General features: G+C 40.3%; 1 protein-coding gene across 4 annotated transcripts in view; it reads right to left on the reverse strand.

Annotated features, from left to right (window-relative positions):
- nav1b (neuron navigator 1b) overlaps positions 1-17,317 on the reverse strand; it is an 89,401-nt gene that overhangs the window by 23,416 nt on the left and 48,668 nt on the right. For all 4 annotated transcript variants that reach the window (XM_040115697.1, XM_040115696.1, XM_040115695.1 and 1 more), the window contains 2 exons: positions 17,153-17,255; positions 14,475-14,834 (listed from right to left, as the gene is read on the reverse strand). In XM_040115697.1, the coding sequence (XP_039971631.1) occupies positions 14,475-14,834; positions 17,153-17,255 (463 nt within the window). The remainder of the gene's footprint in view (positions 1-14,474; positions 14,835-17,152; positions 17,256-17,317) is intronic.

The raw sequence follows: 17,317 nt of genomic DNA on the forward strand, positions 1-17,317 counted from the left end.
TTCCCCATCATTTGTTCTGGCAACCACAGGTTGTAATCAAATTTGCTTTGGCGGACAAAAATGTGGCACAGTGGAAAAGGTAAATTAATAAGACCCTTTATAAGCTGAGTCACTGTTTGAGCTGAATCAGTTCTTTTCCTTTCCTTTTGCTTTCCCCACTGAGCTGAAAATGCTCTTTGTGGGTCTGCAGCCTGCAATTAACAGAGGCATGGAACATGGAATTGCATAGAAAAATACAGGGAGACAAAAATGGACTGTACACTTTGAGAATTGGATTTAATCACATGGCTGCAGTGGAGCTGTAGTCACAATTGTAAAACAGGGATGAAATTTACCCCGACACTTTGTACTGGTTTTCAGGATTCGGATACATTAAAAAAAAATAAATTTTTTTTACATTTTAGTCAAGATTTGTGGCCACAGGTACGTGACCTCAGGTACGTGACCTCAGAGGCAAAGTTTGACAGGAGAATGGAAAAAACCTAAGATAAATGTTTGATTTGAGAATTTTAAAATGGTTTTTTTTAAATTTTTTATGTTTTCACATACCAGATACCGATAAGGAGAATAATTTTGATTTGCATTGAGCGCAGATGTTCTTGGTATGTTTGAACAATATGACCTCTGAGGGGGGGCAGAGGGGCCATGAATAACCCCGCAGGGATGTCAGCCTAAGAAGAGGCAGGAGGGCCTGTGGGCTGTTGATATTACAAGCCAAACTCTCTGCTCTCACGGGTGAAATCCAGACAGTGAGAGAGTGGGATTACACCAGCAAAATGCATACTTCATAAATAAGGTGGCGATTAACTTTTTGTTTTCTGTGGCACAACTCCAACATCTCTCTGATTTGTGTGTCCATGCTATTATTCGAGTTGGTTTGCTATGAAAACATTTTGATTTAAGAAGACTCGGGGATGATAGGTGGGGTTTAGCAGGTTTGGGACATTGCAATCACTGTCCAGACTTGGACAAAGATCTAACAGCATCTTTTAAAACAAACACACACACACACTCACACACACACACACACACACACACACACACACACACACACACACACGCACAAACATAAGTGCTGGTTGCCACTATGGCAAGATTTGCAACATTGGTGGAAGCCACTGCAAATATAGATAGATAACATTTTACATGGAAACAAGAAAGAGTAAGTGTCTTACACATGCTCTTTTTTTAAGAACCATTTATAAGCTTTATCATATCGTAACTATAAAACCAGATGAAATAGCACACATGGCAGACAAGAAGAATGCATCCTGCAGTTCAGTTCTGGCACTGCCTATATTTTCTGCGTAAAGGACAGTAAAGACAGGGCTCCTAGAACCGCATGCCTATTATACAGATAGCTGTGGTAGCAGAACCACAGTGTCCAAGAATAAAATGTGATACCACGGATGTTATAATTTCTACTGCCAAATCATTAACAGATAAATATCCTGCACTTTTCTTCATGTCTATATTCGATTTCATGTCAACATAATTCACGTGTAAAATTGTTTAACAGTAAGTGGGTCAAAAAAAAGAAATATTTACTGAACTCCATTGTATCATGGAGTTATTATGGTGTAATGTCATTTTTCAAGCACCAAAAATTCAGTGAAACCAGCCCAATTCATCTTCTACTCGTGAGTAGCCTATCGGCTAATGCTGCTATACTGTAACGTTGGTCAAAAGCCGGTTCATCTTTTCAGTAATTTAAGGCCGGCGAGTAGATATTAGTCCAGTCCCCATAAAAGAAACAGCCATTAACGTTAGATGAATTAACGTTAGAGGGCAAATAAAGAAAGCCACGGCATTGTCTCAACAAAGTTCAAAGCCATAAAAATGTCGAAAAAGTTGGCCAATGCGTCTAGGGGAAAGCAGAGATGAAATATCATTATTACCTTGGCGTAAAAAGTAAAGTCCTTTTAGCCCGTGGCGCCGGTGGCAGAGAAGGCACCTTCCCGACGAGAACACGACCGCTCATTTGTGACCGTTTTACAGTTTTTGTTGAGCACAGCTTCCCCGAACCATCCGTGTGCCGAGATTTAAATTCATATCTTCCGCAAGCCGAGACCCCCTTTTTCTCCCCCTCAGCGAGCAGAGAGAAGCAGTCGGCCACTGGTCAGGCAACACCTCCCCCCCACAAAAAAAAAAAAAAAAAAAAAGAAGCAAAAAGATAGAGAGAGAGAGAGAGAGAGAGAGGGAGAGACAGAGCGAGAGAGAGGGAGAGAGCGAGAGAAGAAGAAGAAGAAGAAGAAGAAGAAGAAGGAGAAGGAGAAGGAGGAGGAGGAGGATGACGAGACCGGTGAGACCCCCATATCCCTCAGTGACACGATGGCCGACGGCGGCCGAGCCGCGTGGTAGCCATGGTAACCGCCAAGTAATCTGATTACAACGGTTGTAACGGTTAATAAAGCAGATTTACGTTTTAAGTTGACTTCGCATAGATACTTGGCTCTCAACTTTAATTGGCTCACAACGTGCATAAAGTACACAAATACGTTTTTTTTTGTTTTTTTTAAAAGGAACCGTTTACTTATCAAATCTGAGATCAGATATTATGTTAGCTAACCGAAAACCTTATAGACTAGCATTAGCCCCTCGTGTATTGGCATACATTCGGATCACAGAGGGACCCATGAGCTTTTTTTGAAAGATCATTTTACCGGCCATGTTTGGAAAATCCAGAAGGTGGTTTTAAACACTCGCTGTTGTTCTGAAGGTATCTCTAGAATCCCTAAAGACTCTTTCAAGCATCTGAATTAAAAACAATATTCCTACAACTGAATGATACAGGTGAAAAACTTTTTTTAAATCGTGCAAAGGACAAAATGTTTTTGAATCCAGATATTTAGAAGAGTCTTTGGGGATTCTGGGGATTTCTACATGATGGGCAAAACAATGGGGCTAACACTAGCATGCAGTTTTTTCCCCTAGTTACCTATGAAGAAAGGCCTAAAATCAACTTGTTTAGACTGGGGTATAGTTAGTTGTAGGACTGCAATTAATGATTATTTTCATGATTGATTAAATCTGCCAGTTCATCATTTGTCTGGTATGTAAAACATCAGAGAGTAGTAAAAAAAAAAATGAACATAATTTCCCAGAGCCTAAAGTTATGTCTTCAGATAGCTTTCTGCATTTGACCAAACCCAAAGATATTTAGTTTGCTACAATTTAAGACTGGAAAAATAGCAAAGCCTCACACTGGATGTTTGGCATTTTTGCCTTAAAATGGACATAGATGATTAATTGATTATCAAAATAGTTTAAGCTTATTTTTCTGCTTATTTTTACATTGAAGAAGAGAAGGACTGTGTTTGTAAAACATATTACGTATAATTGGCTAGTGTTTTGCATTTTATCCTACAGTATACACTGTAGAGTGTAGCATTAATGCCTATTAGCTTAGCTACAGTACCTGTCTTTGGGCCTGTTACAGGCGGGGGATCGGTGTGAAGCTAGACTTAGAGAGACGGGCTCCTATGACTTTGCCAAACTGGATTAAGCAACTTTTGAAAAATATTAAGTACCATAATTACAAAAAAATGATTAATGACAACTGCTTCTAAATGAATTAGTTTAATTTACAAGGCAGTATTCCAATGGGATGCCATGTTGCTAAATGTCTGTTCAGTAGGAAACTTTTCCGGTTTAGCCATAATAATTGGCCAGATATTAAATGATATTAAGGCTCTCTTGCTAGGAGGTAGTTTCGCAGTCTGTCTGTTCCCTAGTGTTCAAATATAGCTGAGTGGTGCTTGTTGTTTGTATGTATCAGAGTCACTTATATTCACTGAATCCAGTGTAAACAGTGTTAGGTCCAACTCAAACCGAACAAATGCTGTGAAATAAATCTTAGTGATTGGTCGTAGCCATTTCTCAAGTGAGTCTTAAGAGTGAGCACTTTTTTTTTTGTCATCGTCAGGGTTTTAAACTTACCTCTAACAAGACAAACAATTTTAAAAGCCTGTATAAATAGACCTTTCTAACATTAGACTTCCTTTTACATTTAAGAAATGATTACCATGATTTATGTCCCTAAAAATAAAATGTGTTCCATCTTCATTCACTACCTTCTGGGGCCAAGCTGGAAAAACTCAGTTTAAGGTAAGGTCTGAATCACTGCGAGTGCAACCACAAACCCAGATGACATGAGGACCTCCAGTCAGGCATGAGAAGCCTTGGAAAACCTCCCTCCCCCTCTCATTAGCAGTGGAACAGTCTCACGGTGATGATCTCACCAGGTCTCTGCTCTGTAAACTAACCACTCCAGGAGGTAAAGCCGCTGTGGGCAAAAGAGGTCCCACGCTCAGTCCACATCTTCAGTCAAAATTGGTTCAGTCTGAGTCTAGCTGGAATTATTTTGATTGAAAATGTAGTAACAAAAGGATCGTACATAACCAAACAGCATGGACCTATCAACATTTCATCTTACACAAGATCGATTACAAAGCAGAAAAAGCAAAGATGCTGAAAATAGCAAACACACTTTAGTATTTTCAACAGTTAATATTTCAAACAAAAAGAACTTATTGACCCCTATAATCTATTACCATTATGAGGCTCTCTCTGTTTTTCCACATCAAGCCACATTTTGTAATATAAATACAGAGTCAGCTTAACTGGAATTTTAAATGACTGTGGTTTTACTTTTTGTTAAAATTAAACAACACAACACACATTCTTCGAAATCTCTTTAACAGATTGAGACGCTAGTTTGATACAAGCTTGTTGTGTCTGCCTCTATTTTCTGAAATCATCACTCTGATCAACATCTGAAAAGGAGCTCCACTTCTCTGCCTGTTACTCATTTCGTTTTGCTTTCAAACATCATAAGACATTTTGTTGAACTACCTGTTGTTTGCTTCAAAACTTTATTTTCTAATAGCAAAACCTAAACTTGGATGCTCATTTCTTTGCTTGGAATGATGACTGAAATAAATTGTTTACAGTACAAAAAAAGAACTGTGTTGCTCATGTCTCCTGTTTATCTCAGCCAGGCCACAGGTCTGCTAAACATGCTGTCATCTGAAAAGGCTTGAAGTCATGTTTGCATTACATAGTAACAACTGTCCTACGCTTATAACCAAATGGCTTGTCAGAAACATCCTTTGTATGTTTGCTTAGGTAATTCAGTAATGTTGCCACCAACAGGCTTGGGTATTTACAAACTGTTAAAACAGAGATTCAGCCCATCTCTGAGAAACTAGCACCTTCGGGACCTTTACTTGTTTTCATTGAGGTTACCAGAAGGGAAACCATTTTCATGATCTGACTTTTACTGTTACAATACACCATGAGCCCAAAGGTATGTAGAATGAGGTCCATGTTTGATTGTTGAAAGTCTCCTTCAAAGCCATAGATATTTATATGCAGCTATATAACAACCGCCACTCTTTTCGGAGGGCTTTCCACTGGATTTTGGAAGCCGGCTGCGGGGATTTGCTCTCATTCAGCCATAAGATCCTTAGTGAGGTCAGGCACTGATGTTGGACAATAAGGTCTGGCTCTGTCAAACGTCATTGCTGCTATTCATCCCTAAGGTGTCGGATGAGATTGAGGTCAGGAATCTGTGCATATCAGTCAAGTCTTCCACAACAAACTGGGATCTGGCTTTGTGCATGTATGGGCGGCACTGTCATGTTGAAAAAGAAAAGAGCCTTCCCCAAACTGTTGCCACCAATTTGTAGGTTTTCTGAAATGTACTGTAGCATCAAGACTTCCCTTGATAGGAACTGAGGGGCCTTGCCAACATTATGCAAAACAGCCCAAGGTCAGAGGTTCGCAAAAGTATATGGATAAGGGGGTCTACATACCTTTGGCTAAGTAGTGTATCTTCTAGCCACATGTTTTTTAGATGCCAATGTTCCATGATCCATCATAAAACATGCATTCTGGGCAGGTAAAACTATCCAAACACAAAACCAATGTAAATTTTAAAAAGGAAATTAAAATTATACAGTAAATCTGGATCTGAACCGTGTTGCTGTTTCTATGTGGTGTCATGACATTAGATTTCCAGCAGGAGGCACACTATAGCTGGGCTTCCTATGGCTACAGTTCTGTGCACACGGTCCCTAACTGTATAACGGGAGGCACCACTAGGCATTTAGTAAAAAGACTTCACTGGATTTTCAACTCTTGGATGCTCAGAAAAAAAGCAGACATTCCTCTACTGAGTACATTCGATTCAGAGGTACGGTGTGGGAAATTGTTTCTGAAAGCCAGTATCACAGGATAACACTGTGTTCAGTGATTTATGTCTGCTTAAGTATCATTCGCTCAAAAAGGACTACGGATGAAAAATCCAGCAGAGCTTTGTGCCAGCACAACTCTGATCATCCTGGCGCCTAATTTTGCTGTACTGAGCATGACCATAGCTAGACAAATAGGATTGGGCTGCCTTCATCACAGAGCAGCGTTAAATCAGTGTAGCAAATGGGTCTGAGATGCATCAGTGACCGTGTCTGGGACTGTAGCTGGCCATCCCATCTCCGCAAAGCCCAAGAAAATGGACTTGTCGTCCGATTATTGGACTGGAAAATGAATGTACAGTCTCCATCGACCTCAGACAGGAAACTTTTCCCCCCCACAGATGTAGCCTACAATACAGCTGATGCACAATTCATCCTGGGACCAAGAGTCTCATGTGGTGACGTATTTACAGCCTGACAGTCTGGAATATAGTGCTGTTCATGTATTATGGTGGTGGTGTTTTTTTTTTTTCTTTTTTTAAATGGTGCTGCCCTGTGCTCTGTTTTTATCTCAGCTCCCCTAAGACAAATTCATATCCACTTGATTGATATGGCACCTAAATGTTGAACTTGAGCTGCTTGCTGAGTAATGCTGCTTCAGTATCAACACAGAGTTGAAGCAGAGCCACATTTAACATAAAGCAATATATTATGAACTAATCTGAGAAAAACCAGACCTCATAGCCCATACTTTAAGCAGATAATCTGACATTTCAGTACCAACTCTGACAAACAGTGATGAATGGGGAATGTTGGATTGCCAGGTACGATAGGATTTACATTTTTAAACATAATATTGTGAAAAACAGTAGATGTATCATATTTTCCACCTGGGGCTGAGTATTATACACCGCTGGAATCCAAACTGCACACCCGGACGTCCACACGCAAACACGATACAGGGATGATTCATACACCCTGGGGGGGCTGCTGTAATGGTCCATTATTCACGTGGCTGAGGATGTTAGTGAAGGTGGAGGCAGGTTTAGTGGGTGGTGGTGAGGGCCCTGTAGACCCAATATTTTACTGACCCTTGTTGGGGAATGAGAGCTCCATATTGACCCCAGATGTGTTTGAGCTGCTGTCTTTGGTGGTCTGTGCGCACTTTGTGCCTGGGTAACAGTAACTCATCAGTGGGTCTAGTGGAGAAGCCTTTTATCGTTGCTCTTCCTCCAACCACATTTTGAAACATATGCAAATTACAAATGAACTCAGCTTGAAAAAACATTTCAAGATTGTGTGTCCCTTCCTGTGGGTGTGTGTAGTATTCACAGGCAAGAGAACAACATCCCTTCTTACTGAGCCGTGGCCCATAAAAACGACTGACCCTAAGCGGTGGTCTCACTAAACCATCAGCCCGGCAGCGCCTGCGGAAAGACCAGACCAGAGAGACCAAGACCCATTTTTTGTGCAGCTGGGTTTAAGTGGGTCAGAAAACGTGTGAGGCTTCAATAGTCAGGGAAGAACTCAGTGACTATAGAGAGGTCTAACCTGGACAGGAAAGGGAAATTGAATGCAGGCTGCTCGGGGCACAGATCCAGGATCAGATGACTGCAGCAAACCCTTTGTGCATTACAGAATGTGTGTCGATAGACATAGTTTCCATGAGTGGGGCCCTAAAGTATTCCAATATTTAGAAAATGACACTCCCTTTCATACTGTACATGCCAAGCCTTTAACAGATCCACTCACCAGCATGGGCTAAGCTTTATTATGGTTACCATAGAAATGACATTGCCAGAGGAGCAAACTAAGCCAAGGTCTTATCTTCAGTATACAGTAATGTAGGAAAAGAGACCAATGAAATGCATTCATTGCTTGTGAGGGGAAAACCGTGTGTATTTTTTTTCCTGTAACATGCAACTGTACGCTGTCACTAAAGGAGTTCAACATATCTGTTCTTTTTGGGTCAGTTATACAGTATTCCATACCGGATTTCTGGAAAAATTCCTAGAATGAAATAATTTTCCACAACCAGTGCTACTGTAAATCCTGGAAATACCAAGATGCAAATGGAAATCAAAACAATTGCTTTATAGGCATATAGCTTTCCCCGACAACGTCAATTACAAAACAGTCTAAGTAGTTAGTATGCTGTCTTCACACCATACTCAGTTTCTCTGTTTTTCTCTCTCTCTTTTTTTCCATCTCACACAAACCAACAGCAAGCAATGCATGCACACACACACACACACACACACATTCAGAAGCTATCACACTGACACACAAGGCAACCCATCACTGGGTCAGTGGAAGACGGTTGCCATGGCAGCACATCCTGAGCCATGTTGCCGCATGATCAGAGGTGTGATGCTGCTGAACCAGTCCCCTTTCTCTGCTCTGCATTGCTGCTGGTATACTGCTGTATGGAAACACAAGCCGGTACAGTCCAGTTCCCCAGAGGTCCACGTACTCGCCCCAAACCCTCTTCCTGTATGTCTTTTTCCACAATATTTAATCTGTATGCATCAGCTATGTTGAATCCGTGCTTTGTTCTGTGTCATGTGTGAGACTGTGAACAGCATATGGTGCCTTTGTGAGATCTAATAAAATTTGCCAGATGAATAACACATGAACAATAAATCCATCTAATTCATCTGTGATGTTTATCGAAAACAGATTTGTGTCTCGGAAAATATATTCTATATCATATCTATAGTATATTCTATATTCAAATCTTATATTCCAATAAAATATCATGTTACAACAGCAATATGATATTTGATTGGAATATAAGATTTGAATATATTCCAATCAAATATCATGTTACAACAGCAACATATACATTGGAAAGAAGACACAGGGGCCTGGCATTGACAGATTAGATAAATGTATACTTCCCCGTCTATTCTTCTCTAAAATTCCTGTTTTCTACTGCTCTTTTGCAAAATTTTTATAGAAACATGTTATGTTATTAGTATTACGGTTAACAGTGATAATGTCCCTCTCTAGTTTTCATATCAAGCCACTGTAATCATTATTTTATCAAGGAGGGATTAAATAATTATGTGTTATTTGAAAGGGGCTGCTTGTAGTGACAAACTCACCAAGAATTATCCCCCAACTCTGAACTTCCCCACAGCTCTATAAAGCTTTTTAGCTTCTTTCAGCCAATTGTTTTGGTCTAAAAGTCCATGACTTTACTGTTTTGGCTCAGCAGCTGTTTTCAGGGATAAAAAGCTCTGATGAACTCACTCTATGAAGACAAAGTTGTTGACTAGCTGGTGAAAAATAGTGCATTTAAAAACTAAATGAGCAAGTTATTTCCTTAGGAGTTAGTGGAAACCAGACCTGAGCTGAAAGGAGAGTGAATATTATACTTCCTATATTCATCAGGTTGCCTGCAACAGCACTCCAAATGAATTCTGATGTGTCTCTGTGTGTTTGCCATATCAGTTTTATTAAGTGATAAAACTGTTTGTCAATGTTATTACAGCTTGCTGTGCTAGCCCCAAGTGGTCCAAAAAAAAAAAAAGGTTTAAGTCGAGGAATAACTGTAGGTGTAACAGCAGCAGTAGCAGGAGTAGTAGTAGCAGTAGGTCTAAGCTCGGCTAGTACAAATACCATGACTGGCACTGAAGCTATAATGAGGGGAATTAAGGTAATTGAGCAATTTTATAAATCTAGCGATTTAAATTACAAGTGAACTTCAAAAATAATATTAGTCAAACCCAATTGCCGACCAGTTTGGATTTATCAAATGATGACATATGATGGATTACTCCGGTATTCAGGTACATTATGGAGTCTTAGTGTTCCAGTGTTTCAGGTTTTAAGACAGACTGATGAAAGAAGAAAAAAAACCTTTTGTGGAACAAAAGCTAGACCGAATTTAAGGTAGGACTAGCTTTTTATGTGGCACTGCACTAATCAATAGCTGTTTATTGGAGCTAAGCGACTTTCGCTGCTTTCATCCTCAGTCAGCCAAAGAGTTTGGAGCCAAACAAAATGCTGAAAGATATTCGCCTCTTTCATTAAGCTCTTCCAATTTAAGGTTTTCTAACTCTACCAAGATAACACATAAAACAGTCAATAATCATGTTGAGGTAGATGGGCCTCATGTGAAATTCTTGTGTTCTGTTACAAACAATGGGCTTGCATTCATGCCATCAACTAAATGACATTATGGAAAAGACAAGTAATTTTCCCGGTGAACATCTGGATTAGAGATGAAAATTTAACCTGAAACAAACTGCTTACATGTACTACAGCTGAGTGCCTATATAACATCAACCACAATTGACTGAGCGACACTGAACTGATACTGAATGCTGAATGGTAGTCATAATTTATATGCCAGATATGGAAAAACCTGCCATACATCAACAATATAACGTGATTACTGCTCTACTCATAAACCACCGTTTTAAATACGGCTTGCTGTAGGATCATAACATATGCGTGATGGTTAAACCTTGCCAATGTTGTGTAAAGAATGTAACCACAGGAAACAGTTATAATTCTTGATTTGGTCAGACGTGGTCAAGGCTAAATAAGAAGCCATCTCAACATTCCTCTGAGATCTGAAGAGACACTGCCACTGATTCACAGAGTGATGGTACTCAGTCTCATTAAATTTATTGAAATGAGCGAAAACGCTTGTTCTATTAAACCCCAATAGTCAGCCAGCCAATATTTCAAGTGCACACAGAGTCTACTGAGGGAGATGGGAAATTATGAATAACTGTAATATTAAACTGTACATCAGTATGGCATTTTCAGTTGTGACTAAAAATAAACAGCAGTTGCTGATGCAGAAATATAGATAACTAACATTTGGAAGATGTGTACTGATTGCATTATATACAGTGGTTGCTATTTTTAAGGTCAATCTAATGTAACTGTCCTGTAATGATAAATACTTGCACTGTGGTTTTTGTGTTATTGACATAGTGTCACAGACGCAGCGATTTAACTCTATGGTAATATTTGAGAATGTACTCTGTAATGTTGTTGTACTGGATTGCATTATATTGTATGCTATATCAGTGAGGTGGACAAAATAATAGTAACATCTTTGCTTGATGATGCACCGTCACAAAGAAAATGCTCAGACTTAAAACAGCTGAAGTAAAAATCCAAGCAATTTTGAGGCTAGATCAACGAAATGATTTATGCATTAACATCAAATCAAAATGCATATTGTGAAAGGAGTTGCTTGCAGTGACACACCCGGAAAAAGCCACACGACTCTGCAGCTCTTCAGAGTTTTTGAGCCTCTTCTAGCTCACTGGTTATGGCCAGCTTGACCTGCTCTAATCCACAGAAATTTCCCCTGCAGGCAGCAGATTTTGGCAACACGAGCTCTTATAAACTAATACCTCCTCAACACCAAACCGAAGTTAGTGACCACGTGGTAAACAAACTTAAATATCTGCCAAGCTAAAGACCCAGATATTTTCACAGTTGCTGGAGAACAACTCACGGGTAAAAATAGGAAAACAAGGTAAAACAAGAGCAAATATTCCACTCCAAGCAAATTTTCTTAGGTACACCCATACAATCTAACGCAATCCAGTACACAGTTTTATTTATCATTGTGGGTCTCTATAATTTATTGTGGAATGAAACACAGTAATATTTGCAGAGATAAAAAGTGGTAACAGACGAATGGTTCCAGTCTCCCCAGAACAAGCAGGAAGGCTATATTAATGATTAATAAAACAGCCGTGGAGATGTGACTATTCCTCTCTGATGGAAAGATGTAGCTCATGAGGAGACTGGGATGTATGTGGTATCAGATTGTTGATGATGCGGACACACAGTAGCAGTGATTACTGTCAGTGTGTATACATTTAGCCTTAGGTAGCCAGTGCTGTCTGGTATGGGTTAATCAATATCCATTAGACATCCAGTGATGCGCTGCAGCTCCATTTTGCTCCGGTCCAGTCCCTTTCCAGATGGTTTGAAAAATTATACAGTACACTGGTTGTACATTATCCAAACATTAGAAATTCCGGACAACCCCACTCTACTATTAAGATATAGTACATTAAATTAGGGGGAATTTCAATTCAATGAAATGTATGAAAATGTAAAAGTGGGGCTTTAGGAAAAGGGAGCACATATTGCACCTCTCCGTACAGTCTATTTCCAACTGGTTTCCATGGTTACACGGGAGGTGCCTGATCTATTTTCGAGAGCTGGTAGCTAATGGTTCTCAATGAGCCGAACTCTGAGCGTGTGACGGGGGATGTACAGTAGAAATACAAATGTATCACAGAATTTGTAAGAGGATATTATAAGAAGAAAATCAGAGCATGTGCTGTTGTGTCTGCTTCAAAAACCAGATTAGCCAGTCATCTACACCAAAGGCTTTTGGTATATTTATCAGGCAGGATTAACTCTTGATATAGAGTATTCCTGTAGTTCAGTAGTCCTGCAGGAGAATGAGGGATATTTTCCACTGAAACTTATGCAAATACTGACCAGTAAAGCATGGAAATCAGTCGTATCTTCCAAGCACAAGCATGCAACCTACTCAAGGTCAGAGAGAAAACAGCTGTTTATCCATGTCTTGGTGCATTTTGGCAGCCACAATAGCCTATTATTACTCTCGTGATCACACGCAGAGAGAGATATTTCCACAGCATGTAGGCATCCAAACACACCCGTAATCCCCTCGGTGTAAATGGTAATAATCTACTGCAGGGTTCAGTTGCAGCCATCAAGGTGTCACACAGTCACCTTGAAACCATGTCAGGGCACTGCTGACATTGGTGGCCAAACACTGAGAACGATGAGGCATTTCTAAAAAAGCAGTTACGTAAAATGATTAGCATCTCTGGGGCCTGTGGCGTTTTAAAGCAGGGGTGGGTGCCCGAGTTCACCTCTCACATGAATTTGAATCAGAACAGCGGAGCGGATGCAGCAAGGGACAAGACAAAATACAGGTCTGATTTAAGTGGATTTCGAGTGCATGGATGTAACTGTGAGGAATGGACCCATATGGCATAATCCCACGTTTAATCCTAACCTTATCAGAGTTCTGCTGTTTGATCATTTTCACCTCTCTCCTCCAGAAATGCTAACCATTTACGAATGGAGCTAGTTGTCCAATTTTATTTGATAAAATTTGATAAATTTTTTTATCATATCATTCTTAGTATCATTCTTATCTTGCCGTCCTGATTCAACTCAGCTCCAAATTTTACAGCCCTTCACTCAAACCGACCCACTTAAATTTAACGCTCTTTTTTTTTTTCCGCTCTAATTTCTTCTCATCTAAAATGTGTCATCTCTTTTTTCTCCTTAATGCCCTCTGTAGTAAGAACGTGACCTGGCTTGCAGGGCCTAATGAGCGCTCCAGAGGCTGAGCTTAAATCCCACTGCATGTGCTACAGCGATAAAGCTGCTAAACCACACTGGAGAACTGTCCTGGTTTCTCTCCCTCTTTCTCCCTTTCTTTCTCTCCCTGACGCTCACTGTCAGTTGTCAACTTGAGGGAAGGAATTAGATAAAGACACACAAAGGATTTAAGATAAGTTAACAAGGGGGGAGGCATATAGCTGGGAAAAAAGGAGCAAAAGGGTAATTGTAAAATGTGGGATTCCTGTTAAAAAGGAAAGCACCGTCACACGTGTGATCTTAACTAAATTGTACGATTGTACTATTTTGCTTCTGTACCCGTTGACAAAGTCTTCAAAGGATTCAGGCATTGTCTAGTTTATACCAGTCAGAGGTGAGGGAGCATTTATTGTGTAACCAAGACAACACCTGATAAGTTTTCTCCTCGGTAAAAAAAAAAACCTTCTGAAAACGGTCTCTCAGAGTCAGCAAGAACGGCCTCTGACAACGTTGTGAGCCCTTTGAGAAATCCTTAAAGAGTAAGGAAGAAAGTGTGTCGGCAGAGACCGCTGATGAAAGCTCATTGATAGGCCTGCCAAGTGCAAAATGTCAGAGCACAAAGCAGAAAACCATCATGTCGGCATGAAAAGTTGAATGCAGTTGAATGATAAAATGTATATGATCTATGCATCCTAATTATTTAGTGAAATGTGGCATGGGACAATGTCCAGCAATTACAGCAGGAGACCTATCAGCTTATTGACTCCTGTGAGTTAAATGCAATTTGACACCAACTCCTAGCTGACCTTTTCATAGTCACAAGGTAGAGGCCGAAAGGACAAACCAGCATCCAGCCATCTGCATTCACTAATTTGGTCATGTTGTCGTGGTAACAGGGGGTTGAAATCCATGGATATCTTCAGATACTCTTACCCGTTAGCCAGATTGTCATCGTCGTCATCTGGCAGGCTCTTTCCTAGAAGGTCACTGTCACTCAGGTAACCAGACTTGAGATCCCCGTCATCCACATCCAACCCTTCGATGAGCTCGATGCGAGATGTGCTGCTGAGGCGGCTGGAGCAGCGCGCTGGCATCGTATGGGCGGTATACTGGGAGCCGGTCTTACTCCCGTGGTATCCTCCACCGGTGGCGGATGGGGCATCACCTGCCTGAAGGCGGGGGCTGGACTGGCCGTGGCGCCAGGAGAGAGGCGAAGAGCGGTTGGACAGGCTAGATATGCTGCGAGCGTTGGTATCATCGCTGTCATAGCCCACAGTACTGCTTTCCAGACAGCTGGAGAAACACATTGGGGAAGGGTCCAGAATGACAAACAAAATCATTATATCGACAATAGCGCAAAGGATGAGACAAGAGAACCAAGCAAAACATTTTTCTTTCTCTGTTAAAAGTCCTTCAATGAAACCCACAACGGCATTGAGTTGCTTATGACCCAGATACAGCGGCTGTGCCGTATTGTCTTCAGGGACTAAAGCTTCAAATGTGGCATCTCAGAACCCAAAGACAAGGACGACCTGATATCCATTTCTTACCACGGCATCTGTCTCTCTGAGCAACATATGCACACTCACCAGCAGACAATATCGTTCTCCTACCAATTGTTTACGTGACAACACCCGAGAAATGCTTCTGCAAATAGCCATACACCTCTTACCATTAGTTGGTACAGTGCATAGCAGTTTCCCTGTTCCCTCCTGTAAGTGGGACAGAGTTAGAAATGTCCTCCAAATGGCTGGGAGCTTCTTCTGTGTCTGCCGATTACATAACTGGATGTACCAGCTCACCCAAATAAATATTGCAATGGCCACGACCATGGGAGTATTTTTATCCATTGTTGATGGATAATTCATCAATATGGAGGCTAAGTGGTGCCACACCAGTTCTGAAAGTGACAGACTGAGAATTTTTACTTGTCAATGAACGATATAGTATATTGTATATAGACATCCGAATCATTAAAAAATACGATCAAATAACATCTATCAGGATAACTACTATACTGCTGAGAATTACAAGAAGTCTTCACAATCATGCGTAGTCTGGCCAATGTCAAGTATGTATAATCACAAGATTTCACAGTTAAGATAATGGACAGAGTTGACTGAGGGATGACAAGCGTATATTGTTACTGATATTATACATTAATTTTAAGAGTTTTCATTTGGTTTTTCATTGATATATAAGTTATTTAATGTATCACTTGAAATGAATTTGCCGGAATTTCCATTTGATAGAAGACTGTTCGGTCAAAGAACGGCTTTATATCATAAGACATGATCAGGTAATGAAGCAATCGCCCTACAGCTGGATATTTGGAGGCAAATACCAGAATAAAAATCCCTTATATTTGGTTAAGTGACCAATATATGCAGGACAGCAGGGCATAGCTGTACACCAGTCCTCTCTGGTGAACAAATTATATAACGGTGACACTTTTTCTGAATGAACTTAAAAATATTTTTTGGCATCTCTATATTGCAATTTCTTGTTGACCATTTTTTGACATAAATGCTGACCCAGAATTTACATTAAAAACAGAAGAATTTCAAGCTGCTTTAATAATTTTTTCAGACCACTAGGTGGCAGAAAAACCACTAAACAGACTGACACATACACAACGTCCATCATATCAGTATCTCATAAAGATTTTATGATTCACATTTTAGCAAACAACTGTCTACATATACATCCAGTAAACAGAGAATTACATTTGCATTTATTTGAGGTAATGTTTCTGGGCACCTGAAAAATATTAGTTTAGTATTTTACTGGCATTTAGGCTATGGTTTAAGAAAAACTTCTGGCCTGCTGATGTTTTTTTTCAGCAGCTAGTCGCAACTTTGTCTGTTAGCTATTTGATGATGAGTAGGTAGCTTATAATTGTTTTAATAAAGTGCTTTCTCACTGGAAACAGCTGCCTAAAGGGGTGGATGAGAGCAGCCCTGACTCAACCACACTTTAAATGTGAGGGTGTATAATCAAAATGGTGAGGTAAAAAAGGGGCTGAAAAGCTTCAGAGAGCTTCAGAAACGGGCTATAAATTCCATGATACTGGCACTACAAGTGACTATTTCAAATTAGACTTATTACACATAAGCAGATCATTGTTCCTTTGTTTGGGTTTTTGTTACACAGGATATTACATCCCAAGTTTGACGTCCAAATGAAATAAAGACCTGTTCTCCACCAGTGTCCTGTTATGTTGTGGTTGTTGCAACAAATTAATGCCTGAGCCTTTTAGCTGTGAGCCAAACAGAGAGATGCCTAGAATGAAGTCATAACCAAGAAAAAGAGACGGGCTATTTAAGAAGGATGGAAGCCAGATGTTCACCAGGTGGCAACTATCCAAGTGGCCACAGCACAACTGTTTACACGTGATTGTGTTATGTATCGATCCAACAAGTTAGTTCACATAGGAGTGTGTTTCCTTTCTGTTTAAACCACAGACAGAATTTGGCTTATGGGTTTTTTTCTAGGATTTTATTAATAGAACATGCAAGGTCTTGGGCTTATATGTGATATTAGCCAGTAGCGTAGGAGAAACCATTATGAAGACTATACAAAATTCCAAAATGCAGATATAGTGCGCTTACCCATGGCTGAGCTGGGAGCCCCGCAGACTTGACATGGTGTCCTCCAAATTCTGGCGGAGGTCAAGGACATTCTGCACGGTCCGTTTCCTCTGAGACTCGGGGTCTGTGGGTCGGTCATGCAGAACAAAAGTTTATAAAACATTCAAGTGTCAAAATGTAACTCAG

Source organism: Xiphias gladius, chromosome 21, assembly GCF_016859285.1.
Source record: "Xiphias gladius isolate SHS-SW01 ecotype Sanya breed wild chromosome 21, ASM1685928v1, whole genome shotgun sequence".
NCBI lineage: Eukaryota > Metazoa > Chordata > Actinopteri > Istiophoriformes > Xiphiidae > Xiphias > Xiphias gladius.